The 13,871-nt window shown below is 46.8% G+C and overlaps 2 protein-coding genes across 3 annotated transcripts in view; both read right to left on the bottom strand.

Moving 5' to 3' along the window:
• CCDC13 (coiled-coil domain containing 13) overlaps nt 1-6,609 on the bottom strand; it is a 36,134-nt gene extending 29,525 nt beyond the window's left edge. The window contains exons 1-4 of the mRNA XM_055709958.1: nt 6,491-6,609; nt 5,273-5,403; nt 4,945-5,165; nt 16-164 (exon numbers count right to left, since the gene is read on the bottom strand). Coding sequence (XP_055565933.1) covers nt 16-164; nt 4,945-5,159 — 364 coding nt within the window. The 5' untranslated portion in view covers nt 5,160-5,165; nt 5,273-5,403; nt 6,491-6,609. The remainder of the gene's footprint in view (nt 1-15; nt 165-4,944; nt 5,166-5,272; nt 5,404-6,490) is intronic.
• A 490-nt stretch (nt 6,610-7,099) lies between these two features.
• Nucleotides 7,100-13,267, bottom strand: HIGD1A (HIG1 hypoxia inducible domain family member 1A). Of its 2 annotated transcripts, none has more exons than XM_014282484.3 (4): nt 13,216-13,267; nt 11,196-11,303; nt 9,066-9,200; nt 7,100-8,248 (listed from the first exon to the last, which is right to left on the bottom strand). In XM_014282484.3, exons 2-4 carry the CDS (start codon nt 11,296-11,298, stop codon nt 8,199-8,201), a joined length of 288 nt encoding a protein of 95 aa, XP_014137959.1. In that variant the 5' UTR covers nt 11,299-11,303; nt 13,216-13,267; the 3' UTR covers nt 7,100-8,198. The 2 variants fall into 2 exon arrangements, with proteins under 2 accessions (XP_014137959.1, XP_005442377.1); XM_005442320.4 differs by lacking the exon at nt 13,216-13,267 and adding an exon at nt 12,990-13,141.
• Between the last annotated feature and the right edge of the window lie 604 nt (nt 13,268-13,871).

Below are 13,871 nucleotides of genomic sequence, written 5' to 3'. Positions count from 1 at the left end.
AGTTACTGTGGTTACCTGACAAAGCCAATCTGTCCTCCTGTATTTTTTTCTGGAGTTGCTTTATTTCAAAATCTTTCTCTGTCATCAGTTTGTATAGTCTGCAGTTCTCATCTTGGACCTCTCGAAGCTGATCCTGGAGCTGCTCGTTCTCAACCTCAAGCAACCTGGGAAAAAATAAACCATCATGGCGAATGTCACTGTCATGTGCTTCAAGCAGATGCTTCCAAATATAATTAATTAAATGACTGTATGCTAGATGAGCTGAGCTTACTAGGAGTGAATTTACTGAATTAAGCAGGATATCCTAAGCCTCAGATCAGAACACAAGCTGATGATCTGATCTATTCAGTTAACTAATTTCTTCCTTAAAAATCCTGCACTTCCTTGTGTTGTCTGGGGCAAAACGTTACATAATGGGCACCTTTTCAGTGTTCTTGAGGTTACTGAATAGTCTTACCTCACTCAGTCCTACCTATCTGGTTCTTGAGAGGAAACCAGGCAGGCTCACCATCCAGCATCTGTGACATCCAGGCTTTACTTTCCATACTTACCGAAGACAACAGAAGTCAACAGAGCACGAACTACAAAAGCTGCTACTGAGGTTCCTTCTTTTAAAATGAATGCTCCATAGCAATTCACAAAAGACCAGTTCCCTGTGTCCTCATCTGATTTTCTTGGAACCCCACCAGCAAGGACTAGCATCAGTTTGTATTGTTAATGTTGCTTTTTGGAATTAATTTAGAAACAAAGAATATGAAAAAGCCCCCTGAAAGGCAGAAAATAGCCTTGCTTCTCCTGTTCTTCAGTGCATTTAGTAACATTTAAGGTTTCAGCTCTCTAAGATATGGAGGGAATTAATAACCTTAAATCTCTTTGCTATCCTTACATGATGGTTCCTCTGAATGTAAAATCTAGAAGCTAAGGCCTCAGGGGCCCCATTAAATTGAGGGCACTACTAGGGTATCCATTTTCGATGCCCCAACATTACCTGAGCTCTCTACGTGAGGCCAGCAGCCATGATGCAGGGTTCTTCAGAAAAATTCTGGCACCCAGGCAAAGAATTGACAACATTTCAGATAGCACTTGCCACTTGCAAGTCAACCCCAAGAATTATTAACATCCTTCAACTTTAGACATACCTTTTAGCCAGAATCCTCCAGACAGCAGCATTTCAGAGTAGCCATGAACCCGTCTCCATTCCCCAGAGAGGAAACCAAATGTGCTAAGAGAAGCCATACTGACACTGGCGTTGGCAAATATGTTTGTGGTAGAGGCCCTCCTGGCTCAAGTCAGAGGTTCCTATTCTGCCTGCCGCTGAGTTTCCTCTCTCCTCCCATCTGAGTTTCCTCATCTCCCCCTACTTGAGTTTCAGGGTGGGTCCCACTCCGTACCAAGACATGGGTGTCTCTGTGAGCAGCAAGCCAAACTGCACACAAAATTCACAGAAGGTCTAGTCAATACAACCAGTGCTGCCCACAGACTAGCTGCCACTGCCAGGTGATCTAAGTGTACTGATGAGGGGACTCCATTCATTTACCTCCACACAGGTGCTATTTGGGCTGCCCACCCATCCCCCAGCTGCTGCTGCTGAAGGGTGCAGGTCTCCTGTGTCCTATCTATCATTCCCACAGTATTCTGTGATTCTATGATTCCCATGTGGAAATTCCCAACATGCTACAGCATCTCAAATATCATTAGACACCTAAGCCAGCCAGATGAATTGGCCCCTAGATTGTTAGTATCTACAGTGTGAACCTGAGTGTCTACACTTTGGTGACTTAACCTGGAACGGAACCTTTGCTCCAGACTAGAACAGAAGTAGGTAGCTTGGATGATCACAGAGATTTGGATAAAGCCCAGTTGTTACAGTATATACGTGTGGCTATAGACATATCCCCACCCAGAGAAGTCTGCCATCTCAAGTCACCTACATAATTTTTATTCAAAAGGTTTAGTAGGCTTCTTGCTCCAACTGGACTTTGGAGCTTTTAAACGCACACTCCATATGTGCATGTCAGAATAAATGACCCCTTAAAGCACTGCCATAAACAGCACAGTCAATTTATGAGACAATTCACAATCCACAATTAAGAAATGCACTTCTGTTTCAAAGCTGCAAATCAAAGGGAGATCAAAGGCAGCTGTTTACAAAGGAGAAGAAAGAAAGGAGCAATCTGAGTAGAGAAGAGGCAAAACTAAGCTATTCCCACATGTACCACTCAGCAGTGAGCAACAAAACTGTGCAGACTTAATTAGTGACACATGGACAGAAAGATTTTTAACTGTTAGGGAATTAACACGAAAAAAAATTCTAAGCTCTTAACACACCTGATCAGCAATGTCTTCCTCAGAGCTGGCTTCCAAGTCTTGACAAAAAAGCACTTACAGTGGGATGGGCTACACAGAGCTGGAGTCTCCTTTGAGAAACCTTCACATTCCATCCCATAGTGACCCTAAATGTTACAAAGGAGCTAGCAGGTTCCACCCAAGAGGCTCAGCTACAGAAAGTCAGACAAAAGAAACAAGCTGCAGAAAGGTAACCCTTTTCACTCTAGTTGGAGGAAACACAGCCAGGTGAGGCCTATGAGCAGGGCCTGCGACTGAAACCCTGGTAAGTGTCTTTCCCAACTCTGTTACAGATTCTCCGTGTGATGGGGAGAGTCACTTAATCTTAAATATACCAAACAGATCAGGGAGGATAAAGTTACAAAAAGAACAAAACAGAAAGACAGAAATGTCAACTAACACTCGTCTAAACACAATTTGGAAGTAGGACGGAAGGAAGGAAAAACAAACTCCCAAGGCTCAGAGGAAGGGAGACTTCTGAGGGGAGAATGTTTTCCAAGCGCTGCTATAAACAACGCTGACATGCTGAAATCACTGCCAGTGCAGACCATATGGAGTCCGGTTATTCTGGAACAAGTTTCTAATGTGTTGTCATGGGAATACTGCAACGTACATCCTGGCGAATCCCTTCCAGAAGCAAATTCTGCCCAGATTTGATACACTCATAGCCACACTTTTGCTGAAGGCAGACGTACATGGGCAAAGGACGATCCAGATAAATCTGATACACCTGCCAGGCCAAATGGGGACTTTTAACAGTCAGTGCCACTGAAAACAGAGGTAAGTAATAGCACTTGAATTACTCAGACCTAAACTACTGAACTGTAAATAGTAGAAAACCATTAGAACTCTTGTGTACTCCACACGTCGGAGTATGCACACTGCACCAGCACCTGAGCCCCTCTCCTCCACCACCACATCTGAAGTACGGGAATCAGTCTCCCTCTCCATTAAAAAAAAAAATAAATCAGATCTTCATAGTAACCTTCTATGTGCTATCAGAACAAAATGTTGAAGGGAGAAGGACAGCTGGTAGAGGTCAGATCAGAAGCATAACTTGGCAAATCCCTCAGCAAAGCCATGCTGAGGGACCTATATGTGAAGAAGACAAGATACGATGCAATGGTGAGAGCATTGGTTTCTAGGTCAGCTGCCTGTTTCCACATAGACCTCCTTTGCAGCATGAACACCACATTCCCAGAAGCACCTGAAAGTTTCAGTGGTTCATTCCTGGGTTCCCTGCAACTTCACAGAAGCTCTGCTGCAGCTTATGCACTTGGGCATTTAAGGAAGCAATCTTCAGAAACAAGCTGAGCAGGGAGTTGCCCAGAGCAACTCAGAGGGAATATCAGCATTTAAGAAGTAATAAACCTTGGTTAGTGGCTTGATAAACTTTGGTAGAGGTGCCCTTCCCCACTCTGGATTCCGGGAGGGGAAACTGTCTCAAAGGTATACGGTTTTCCACCCATGATCTGTTGGTTTTGGCTGAGCTGCCAGCTTCTCCTTCCTGCCCCTGTATCACAGTACATCATGTGCTGGGGTAACACAGTACCCCATCATGCTGTCAATAAAACAGTCTGTGGGGCTAAAGCTGTAAATGAGATCACTGAAATGACTTGAGATAAAAGTACGCTTGCCCCAGAAAGTGAATGCAGTTTCCAGCAAACACTCATATGAGCACAGGTGCGAAGTGGGAAGCAAAAGCGGGAATTTCTTCAGCTGGCTTTACTACCAACACAAAGCAAATCCCTAACTAGCCAGCACTGTAGTAACTGCAGACGACTTTGGGATGTGTCCAGCTGGCTTCAGACCTGTTCTAGTGTGTAAAAAAAATATGAATTGAGTCAGAAGAAAAGACTGACTATATCCTAGAAGGAAGATAAATTATGTGAGCTGGGGTTTCAAATCTCTGCTTCAGTCAGTTGAATTATGCACTCCAGTCCAAAAACAAGAACAAGGGAGATCCATACCAGAATGTCTAATGTCCTGGTAATCCAGATACTACTCCAGTGGGTGAGACAAGACCCAAACCCCTGTCCCCAGTGAGGTTTAAAACCCTACTTTGTATAACCCTGTCAAGTATCTTAACCAGAAGGCAACTCCGTCTGTGAGATCCTCCTATATAGCTGTCTTTTGATCTACTGAATCAGGTTATATGGCAAAGGTAGCCAGAGGAACACACTGCACTGCCTTTGGCCTGCACTCATTTAGCTGCATTGCCCTTATTTGTCTTTGGAAATTACTCACGCAGGGAACCTGTTTGTTTGCAAGACTAGGCAGGAACTAACCAACAGCTCAGAGGATGCTTGTGATCCTGAATTACTGGATTTCATCAGATAGTACCTAGCTGTCCTAGTGTGGCAGTGTTAACCCCTCTGTCCTTTCGCTCTTCATTTGTGAAACACTGATAATAAAACCCACATCACAACAATCTAAGGATAAACATGTTAGGGACAGTGAGAGTCTTCTCCGGATAATGAAAGCCCAATATGTGAAGACAGAAAGTGCTATGTCAACTTAATAATATGAGTTTCACAAGGTCATACACAAAACATACTTCTGTGACTTCCTCAAGGAATGGTTCTGCTACACCTTTACCTTTTGCTGTCATCTTCATTTACAGGTTGTCCTGTTTCAAACAGGTTTAGATCATTTGGGATTCCAAATGTCTCCTTTGCATTGCCATTATCATCCTTCTGACTGTTCTGCTTTTTCTTCCTCTCCATTAGATTTTGCAGGCGTCTTTGCTGTTGTTCTTGATAAGCCTTAAACTGGCTTTTGAAATGTTCATTCACTTTCATGTCTGACTCCATTGTTTACTAAAAGCATAACAAGAAGAAAATAAAAAGTGACAGAGAGCAGAGATCAACATCACTTTGAAAAACATCCTCTTCTAGCAGCTGCTTTGCAGTTTTTTCTCACTGACCTCTGTGCAGTCTCCCTGCCACCTTCTCCTTGCAGTCACTGTGCTCTTCAGCCCCACGGCCTTGCTTCAAGCGCCTTTTTCCATAAATGGCTTTCAAACAGTCTTGATAAAAGTTTTCGGGTCTTTTCACTCTAGCATTCAAAAAGCAACGTTTTAAAATGTTTTTGAACAGATCTGTTTAAATAAATTTTTTTACAGAAGAGCACATTGGGGTCAAATCCAAGCAAATGTGGCAGTTACATTATACTGACAGAGATTATAGGAACAGAGATTGTTTGCAACCATCCAGACTTCCTTCCCACATTTCAAACAAAGGTGCAGATCCCCCCATTGTTGGGTTATTGTGGGACTGACAGAGGAAGAAAGATCTCCATTTATCCTAATGCTTCCTTTGGGCACTAGACACCAAGACTGTGGCTTGCATCTTTCCCCCACATTTCTAAGCATGAAGTGATAACATTAAAGCGATAATATTGCTACCCATTTAAATGTCTAGAGCTTTACTTAGCATGACTAAAGATGATGAGTTTTCTGATGTATTCCAGCCCCCTCTCCTTCTGTTTGACATTCACTGTCAGCAAAATATCTAGTGCACCTTTGATCTAGGAAAAACAACCAGTAAAAACTTACGAAGGCACGCCCTCCACTGAGTAATTAATGCAGGCCCTTACTCACACTAAGGCATTAATCATGCTGATAAAGTACCAAATGCACGCTATGTCCCTTTGTGCCTGCACGTCCTGTTATGGGCAGAGATGTTCTGCAAACAGCTTTACCTCCACGCCTGCCTCAGGACAACATGGGTGTGTGGACAAGGTGGCATTAAGGATTGACAAGCCCAAAGAGCAGAGTTCGGTGCCTCTGCACAGCCCACAGGACTCGTGGGTATGAGTGATCCTGGGGTATGAGGGGTCACGGAGCCACACAATGGTTTGGGTTGGAAGGGACCTTAAAGACCATCTAGCTCCAATGCCCTTCCATGGGCAGGGACACCTTCCCCCAGCCCCGGTACGGTGCCTCGGGGCACCCTTTGCCTACGTGCGTACCGTACCGACTGCAAACCCAGCGCAGGGGGGTGTGCCGCCCGGCTGCTGCGTGGGGCGCGGGGCTCCCTCTGCCCCGCCCGCCCGTCCCGCGGCCTGACAGGGCCTGACAGGGCCGCACTGCACCCTCCGCCCCTGGGCCGCCGGCCCGCGCCTCCCCCACCCCCCAGCCTACCGAAACCGCCTTTCCCGGCCCCGAGGGCAGCGGGAGATTCCCCCCGGCCGCCCTGTCCGGCCGGCTGCCCGCCTCGGTAGGGCCGGGCCCGGCGGCTCCGGCTGCGGCTGCCGGCGCGGCCCTGCCCCACGCGGTTCCCATAGCAACGGCGCCCCCGCCGCCAAGGTCAGGGCAGCGCCGCGCATGCGCAGTGGTGGTACGGCACGGCCGGCGGCGCGAGCACGGCCTTCCTCAGCCCGGCCGCCATGTTAGCTCCTTCGGCCGCCGCCTGCCCCGGGGCGCTTCCCGGCCCCTCTGCCCGCAGGAAGGCCGGCCCCTCGGGGCTACGGGAGCGGAGCTGCACCTTCTTGTGCCCCGTGGTGGGGAAGGAGGAAAGCAGGTACAGGAAAAGGCATCTGCGCGATGGAGGGGCGTCTCCTTACAGCCTCCCCAGCTTTACTCCAGCGAGAGTGAGCAGCCAGGGATAGCATTGTACTGTCCAGTAACATCGCACCCTCCCTGGTGATTTTTGTTCAGGTATACCAGCTTACCCCATCCCTCTGCAAGAGAATGCATGAACAGGGGGAGCGAGCCCCCCCCCCCCCCCCCAACAAATCCATAGCCAAACACTTCTCTCCAGTGCTCACATGTTTATTTGTATTTCATCTCCCACTGCTCCTGTACAGTGTGTCACAGAGTTGCAGTATGTACCTTGCGGTATTTGTTACAGAGACATCATACTATCACCACGGAATGTAAGCCAATAGGAAAAAATGAGGTGTTGATAAAGCCAATCAGTAAAAACATTTATTTTTATGACTGCTATTGGAGATACAAGGGGGTTGGCTGTAAAATAACAGTGGCAATTCACAGAGAAAGGTTTTCATGGCTCATTGAAGATGATGTGGGGGCTTTTCAGATTTAAATGATTCAGAATTTCTATGGGGAATGATACCGCAGAAGTCAGAGCTAGATCGTCTATTTTACCTAAAAGCATTAGAACACCAAATCGAGGTTTAGTTTTCACAAGGTATATTTTAAATGTTACATTTAAATGTTACTCAGAAGAACACTGTAAATAAAGTTACAAAATATAGTAATCCAAGAGTCTGAAAATCTGTATTAAAAATAGGGAGCCTGTGTCTTCGTTAACAATGAATAAATATAACATTTAAATAGCTGCAACATACCAAATACTTATGCCTTAAATAAAAAAAAATAGAAGTTTATATATCTCTCAATAGTTTAGAAGTCATTTAGTGGTACTAGATGTAACTTCCTAAGTTACAAAACTGGAGGCTGACAAATCCACAGGATAGAAAATGGCAGCAAAGCGTTCACGACACCATTTTACAGACGTGGCCTCCACGTTCTGCCTGTGGCCTAACAGAATATAGTTCAGACTTCAGTTTTGGGCAACTGCAGCAAAAGTAGTCACCAATTTTAAGACAGGGTTGACAGTTGAGAGGAAGATAAAGGGAATATACTACATCTCCTAGAAATGGGATATGGTAGTCTCAATCAGAAAGAGCCAAACTCTTGATACCTGCTCCCCCAGTGCACAGTCATTTAGGCTGCCAGCTTCAGGACAGCGTACCATACACAAAACAGATAAAGGGCAATTCTCTAATACCATGTATTATTTTTTTCCTCAAGAACCCCTCGATATGAGGTTTGTAGCTGCAGCATGTAGGCCACCACCAGGACAGAGATTTCAGTCAGCTTTCCATTACTCCTTGGGCTTCACCACGTACTCCTGAAACATTGAATACAGCACACCTACAAGACAGAAATACAAGCACAGTTAGAAAGCTGGTTAAATAGGAAACAACGGCTTTCAAAATCAGAACAGAAGAGAGAGTCTCAGCAAAAGAAATAACGTTTCACTTTCTCTTCTGCTGTCTCTTTATGTTTTTCAAAATAGCAGTGATGGAACACTACAAAATTCTTCATATACAGAGAAACTGTATATGAAAATGCAGGTCCCAAGCCAATTCTAGTTTGCTTTGCAGCCAAAGTCAAGCTTTTCTGTTGTACCTTTTCTGTGGTACCTTCTGGGAGTACAGCACAGACAGCGTTTCACAGGATATACATTTACACACGCAAAGAGCTGCAATACTTAGATGAGACCTGGGATGTACCAATCATTCAGTACATTCAGGGACACAATTCCTGTCCTGAAAAGTGCACATATATAGAATATGTAATACCACAGTCTACACAAGCTGATTTTCCAACACACTAACTTCATAAACAGCAACACATATACAAGGGAAAATATTAATATCAGATGTTTTTTCTAATTTGCCTCTAATTTAAGCATCTGTAGAACATCACATACTTCCCACATCTAAAAGCAGTTGGAACTTCTCTCTTAAGTATAGTTTAGTATTACATATGTGTACTTAAACATCACATTACTCTAGAAAGGCCAAGCAAACACCAGTACTGAGCATAAATATCCTAAAATGTAACAGCCACGACACTTCCACCCCAAGGGTATTTCATGCATGCTCTATTATCCACCAGGAGAAGAGATGCGAGAGGTCCTCTGCAGTTCACCATTGCTGAGGACAGCCTCCCGTGCAGTACGTACCACATGTTAATGCTCCCACGACAAAGCCCTGTGCTGCCACACGCATGTGAATCAGGTGAAGTGACATTTTCATTTCACCTCTGTGCTTCAGTTTGTACAGCCCGTAGCCAACCACCATGGCGAAGCCAGCCATCCCTGTAAAGCAAGGACAGCATCCTCTGAGTCAAGATCCAAGTCATCATGACGTGCGAGTGACAAACTTAAAAATACCCTGGGAATCTTAAAATCATTTAGGTTGAAAAAGACCTTCAAGATCAAGTCCAACCGTTAACCTAACGCTGCCAAGACCACGGCTAAACTGTGTCCCTATGCATCACGTCTACACTTCTTTCAAGTACCTCCAGGGATGTTGACTCTACCACCTCCCTGGGCAGCCTGTTCAGTGCTTGACCAGCCTTTCGACAAAGTCTTCCTGATACTGATCTAAACTTGCCCTGGCACAACTTGAGGCTGTTTCCTCTCATCCTAACATAAGTATGTTGTGGTCTAATCACTCCACTTTTGTGTAGATGGCAAGTCCCAGCCTGCCTACTATTTTCACTCGTGCCACCTCATTTAATGCACAAGTCAGTGCAGAGAAGAGTGGGAGATTTCCACTAAAATGCCAAAGCAGTAGTTCAAGGTGTCAGAGTTGGATTTTTTTTCAGAACAAGTGCTTGCACCCTCTTTGCTGGATGGAAGCTCACACCCAAGAACACCGCTCAGCTGCAGCTCGAACACTCAGCAAGTGGCTGCACCCTGACGTACCCACCAGCCTGCTGAGGTTGCTATTTTGGGTGCCATGACGTTTGGCCAGCTTTGACCAGGACAGGACAAGTCATACATTACGTGTCCGGTGCTGTGGGAGAGAGGTTCAGCAAGGTCCCTTTCACAGGGACAGAGTTCACTTTTAGTTGTTCAACAGACTGAACACTGCCCTGGCTGTGCCAACTCCAACCTGTGTACACAGACGCTCTCACAGAATACAGAGCAGCAATGCTCAAAATTTCCCAATTCCATCCACTTTATTCCATATTTAGGATGATTGTTTACACAGTTCAAAGGAGGCTGCCTAGTTTTAAGCATTATGTATATTTTACTGATGAGAGCCCAGACAGCTCGTCTCCTTGAACGGGAGTATTACCAATTCCACTTGTGAAGCTATAAACCCTTACTTCACTGGTGTACGATCCATGTGTAGCTTCATTAAATATTATTTAAAATACTATTTTTATATTATTGAGAGTTTTAGGGCCTTCAAACTATCTCCAACACAGGTTGAAAGTAAGTTCTGCCAATCTGCTTGGGAGAACCTGAACTCAGGGAGTTTGTAGTACGCCTTAAACTGGAGAGCAAAGTCCTGTGACCACAGGAGCCAGTGACAGGTATCTGTTGGCAAATGCTTGGAACAGTTCACCCCAAGTGACCCGACTGCTCTCCGTTTAAGGTGGCTGGAAATTAAAACATGTCTCATGTCAGAGACAGTTCCTGATCAGTGGAAAGCTCTCAGGATGAACACAACTGATCCTCTCTCTCATCAGAGGCTTTTTCAGGGTCTTGGCAGAGAGGCTGAGAACTTGAACAACCTCCTCAAGCTGTGGTACCACAAAACTTACCAAGAAAATGCATTTTAAACTAAGGGATGGCAGCAGAGAAGGGCAAAATGTTTAGCAGGCCGGCTGCATTTTAGATACACCTGGTCTGTATTGTTTTAGCTTTAAAATCACTTTGAGGTGATCACATAGTTCCTGGTAACTATACTCCAGAACACCTGCAAAACACAGTACTTACTACCCAACAGGATCACCTAAACCTATTCGTTAAGCTCACCTAAAAAGTCTTTCAGGGTTTGTTTTCTTATTTAGGTTGGGGTTTTTTTGTTTGGGTTTTTTTGGGGGGTTTTTTTGTAATTGTAGGTTCCGAGTTTTCTATTTAAAATAACAGGCCTCATCGATTCCCCTCTTTCTTGCAGAACAAATACCCCTCTGGGCAGAAGGAGTACTGCTGTTGCCACACAACCCTACATGAGGAAGTAATTTCAAAATAATTTCCTGTTCACAGGAAAAAGGTGAACAGTGATGGTGTTTACTATATTGACTGCCCATGAAGAGAAAGATCTATGTAACCACATCTCCTCATTATTAAACTTACCGATGGGTACAAATGGTGTCTCTTTAAATTTTCTTAACAGCTTTGATGTCTGGCTGGTGTCAGATTCATACTCTGAGAGAACGGATTCCTGACCAGATGACATGGTGACTGTGAAGACAAAGAATCTCTCTTCAGGTTTTAGAAACACCAAGGTAAGATAACTTTTTTAAAAAAGATAATTCCTTGCATATTCCACCGGTCACAAACGTTCACATAGGAAGATACAAGAGCTAGACTCAGGCTGATGAGCTACATACAGGTGATTTAATTCACATGAAGTCTTGGGAAGCAAAATCATTGCATACTAGAACAGGTAAGGACAGGACAAAAAAAAAAGGAACAAAGCAATGCATTTCTGCCATCTGCTTTTACACCAATGCAGATCCCAGCAGCCCCCACAGGCTCACAGGCAGCAAGGAGCCACTGAAAGCTTTGGTCGCTGCCTGCATTTCCTTTCAGGACTTCCATCTTCCACCACACTGCTCTGCTTTCACAAGCTATTCCTTAATGACCTCAGAAAAGTTCATCCCTCCTCTTTCGCTCCCTGCCAAGAACAGCACCTGAGGCATTCTGTGGAAAGCGCCAGCTGCTGCAGAAGGTCAGCCCTACCTAGCAACTCATCAGTCAGTACCATGGCCTATCCCACCTCATTCACCAGTTCCAATGTAGTTTCAAATTCCTGCTGGAGAACACAAAATGGCAGCTGTTGAGGAGCCAGAGCAAGTCTTGAAGCCCTTGATAGGCACAGATGCATCGGAAGGATGAACCATTTCCATTACAGCACAGGTGATTTCTCACCTGCACCCCGAAAGAAAAAAACACCTCAGTGATGGCCATAAGAAGGGGTCTACTCACTGAGCCATCATCACTGAACCAGTGAGACCATCCAACAAAACTTGTCAGCTTGTCGTGCTGTCCCCATCACAGACTACCCCGAGACCTGTTCCCTTGTCACTGCTCTGCATAAACATCATTCTTCAATTCCTGACTATTTCTGCTAGCACAATTAGCCCAGCAACATCACAAAGATCTCTGCTAGAAAAATCTCTACCAGTATGGTCACCAACATACTCAGCAGAAAAACACAGCTCAGGGTCACATGGAAGTACTCCAAGCTCTTGAAATAAACCAACAGGAATTTAATTTAAGCCCAGGCTAGTAAACACATGCAAAATATACACTTAACACGTGGCCATATTCCCTGGTTACGCCGCATTTTGTGCTCATCCATTTCAGCAGGCTCACTGGTTTTTTAACTAAATGCACAAACCATTTCCTCTGCAGTGCAAAGGATTTGCAGTCTCTCTGCGCCTGCTACAACTTCCTTTGTTTGCTAAATGTAAGTTGTATTTTAGCCTGACTCATTTGGAGAAGGAAACATGAGAGCACCCTGTCACTCAGGAGAGGTGGACAGCCAGAGGTGAGATTTACCCAAGAAAGGGATATTAAGAAGTAAATCAATTTGTCCATTGCAAGAGGTTTCCGTGACCTTCAGCTCACACAGAGACCAGGCTGGGCATGGAGCAGAAGCAGCTGGGTGAAAGACATGTCCCACTCACCCTGACCTTGCTGACACCCACGGCAGGGTGGTGTAGGGACACCTCTGCGACCACCCACGGGGGACAGCTCTGACACGGGTGGAGGAACAGGGGCAGGAATGTGACAGGTTTCAGCACCCTTCCCAGCAAAGTGACAGCAGCGGGTACCACCAGGCTGCCTTCCCCCGGCCCAGACCCACAGGGGACCACTGCCCCACTCCAGCCCCAGGTCCCGGCACCCACGCAAGGCTCTCACCTTCCTCTAGGCCCAGGTTCCCACACAGGGCCCCTGACACACTCCAGCCCCAGGCACCTTCCAGTCGTGGCTCTGCCCCTGGTTCTGCCCCAGGTGCCCGCACCCCGCCGCGGTCTCACCCCGCCACAGCTCTCCCCTCAGCTCCCGGGTGCCCAGTCCCTCCGAGACCCCGGCCCTCAGCCAAGTCCCCGACCCTCCCTCCGTCGCCACCAGAGCTCCCGCTCACCGATCCAGATGCCGGCCGGCTTCTGCTGGGCCTGGCCCCGCCCCCGTCTCTTATTGGCCAGTTCCCGCCCCGCCCCCTCCGCCTTGGCGCCCGCCAGCCGGGCCGGAGGAACCACAGCTCCCAGCGTGCCGCGGGGCAGCCCCGCCCGCCGCCAGCCAATCCAGAGCGCAGCCGCTGACACCGCCTCCTAACGCGGGCGGGGACGTCACGGCAGGGACTCTCCGCAATGCGGCGGGCGCGAGGCCTTGGGCGAGGCGGCGCGCGCGGCCCCCGCTGGGGGGCGCTGTGGGAGAGCTGTTGGCTCCCTGAGGTGTTTCCCGCCAAAAGGCCGGGCCTGGGGCCGCCCCAGGCAGCACGGCGGCCGCTCCTGGGCTTTGGCCGCTTCTCCCTTCAAAAGCCTCTGTATAGGTGTAACCCACGCTCTCTACATCAAATAGAACCTTTCCCGCGGCTTCATTCTCTTTTTTCGTGCTGGTGAATCGTCTCAATGACTGTTTTTTCCTGAATCTCAGCTTTCAGGCAGAGCTTGCTCTGCTGAATACCAGGCAGTGGGTTTTGAAGCCCAAAGACAACTAGATACTGCTCCTGACCGCACTCTAGAGCAGGAAGGATCTTGGAAGATGCCTAAAACCCTCCCCTAAACCCAGGGACAGCTC

Source organism: Falco cherrug, chromosome 4 (genome assembly GCF_023634085.1).
Source record: "Falco cherrug isolate bFalChe1 chromosome 4, bFalChe1.pri, whole genome shotgun sequence".
In the NCBI taxonomy this organism is placed as follows: domain Eukaryota; kingdom Metazoa; phylum Chordata; class Aves; order Falconiformes; family Falconidae; genus Falco; species Falco cherrug.
This window is presented reverse-complemented; position numbering and strand designations above follow the sequence as displayed.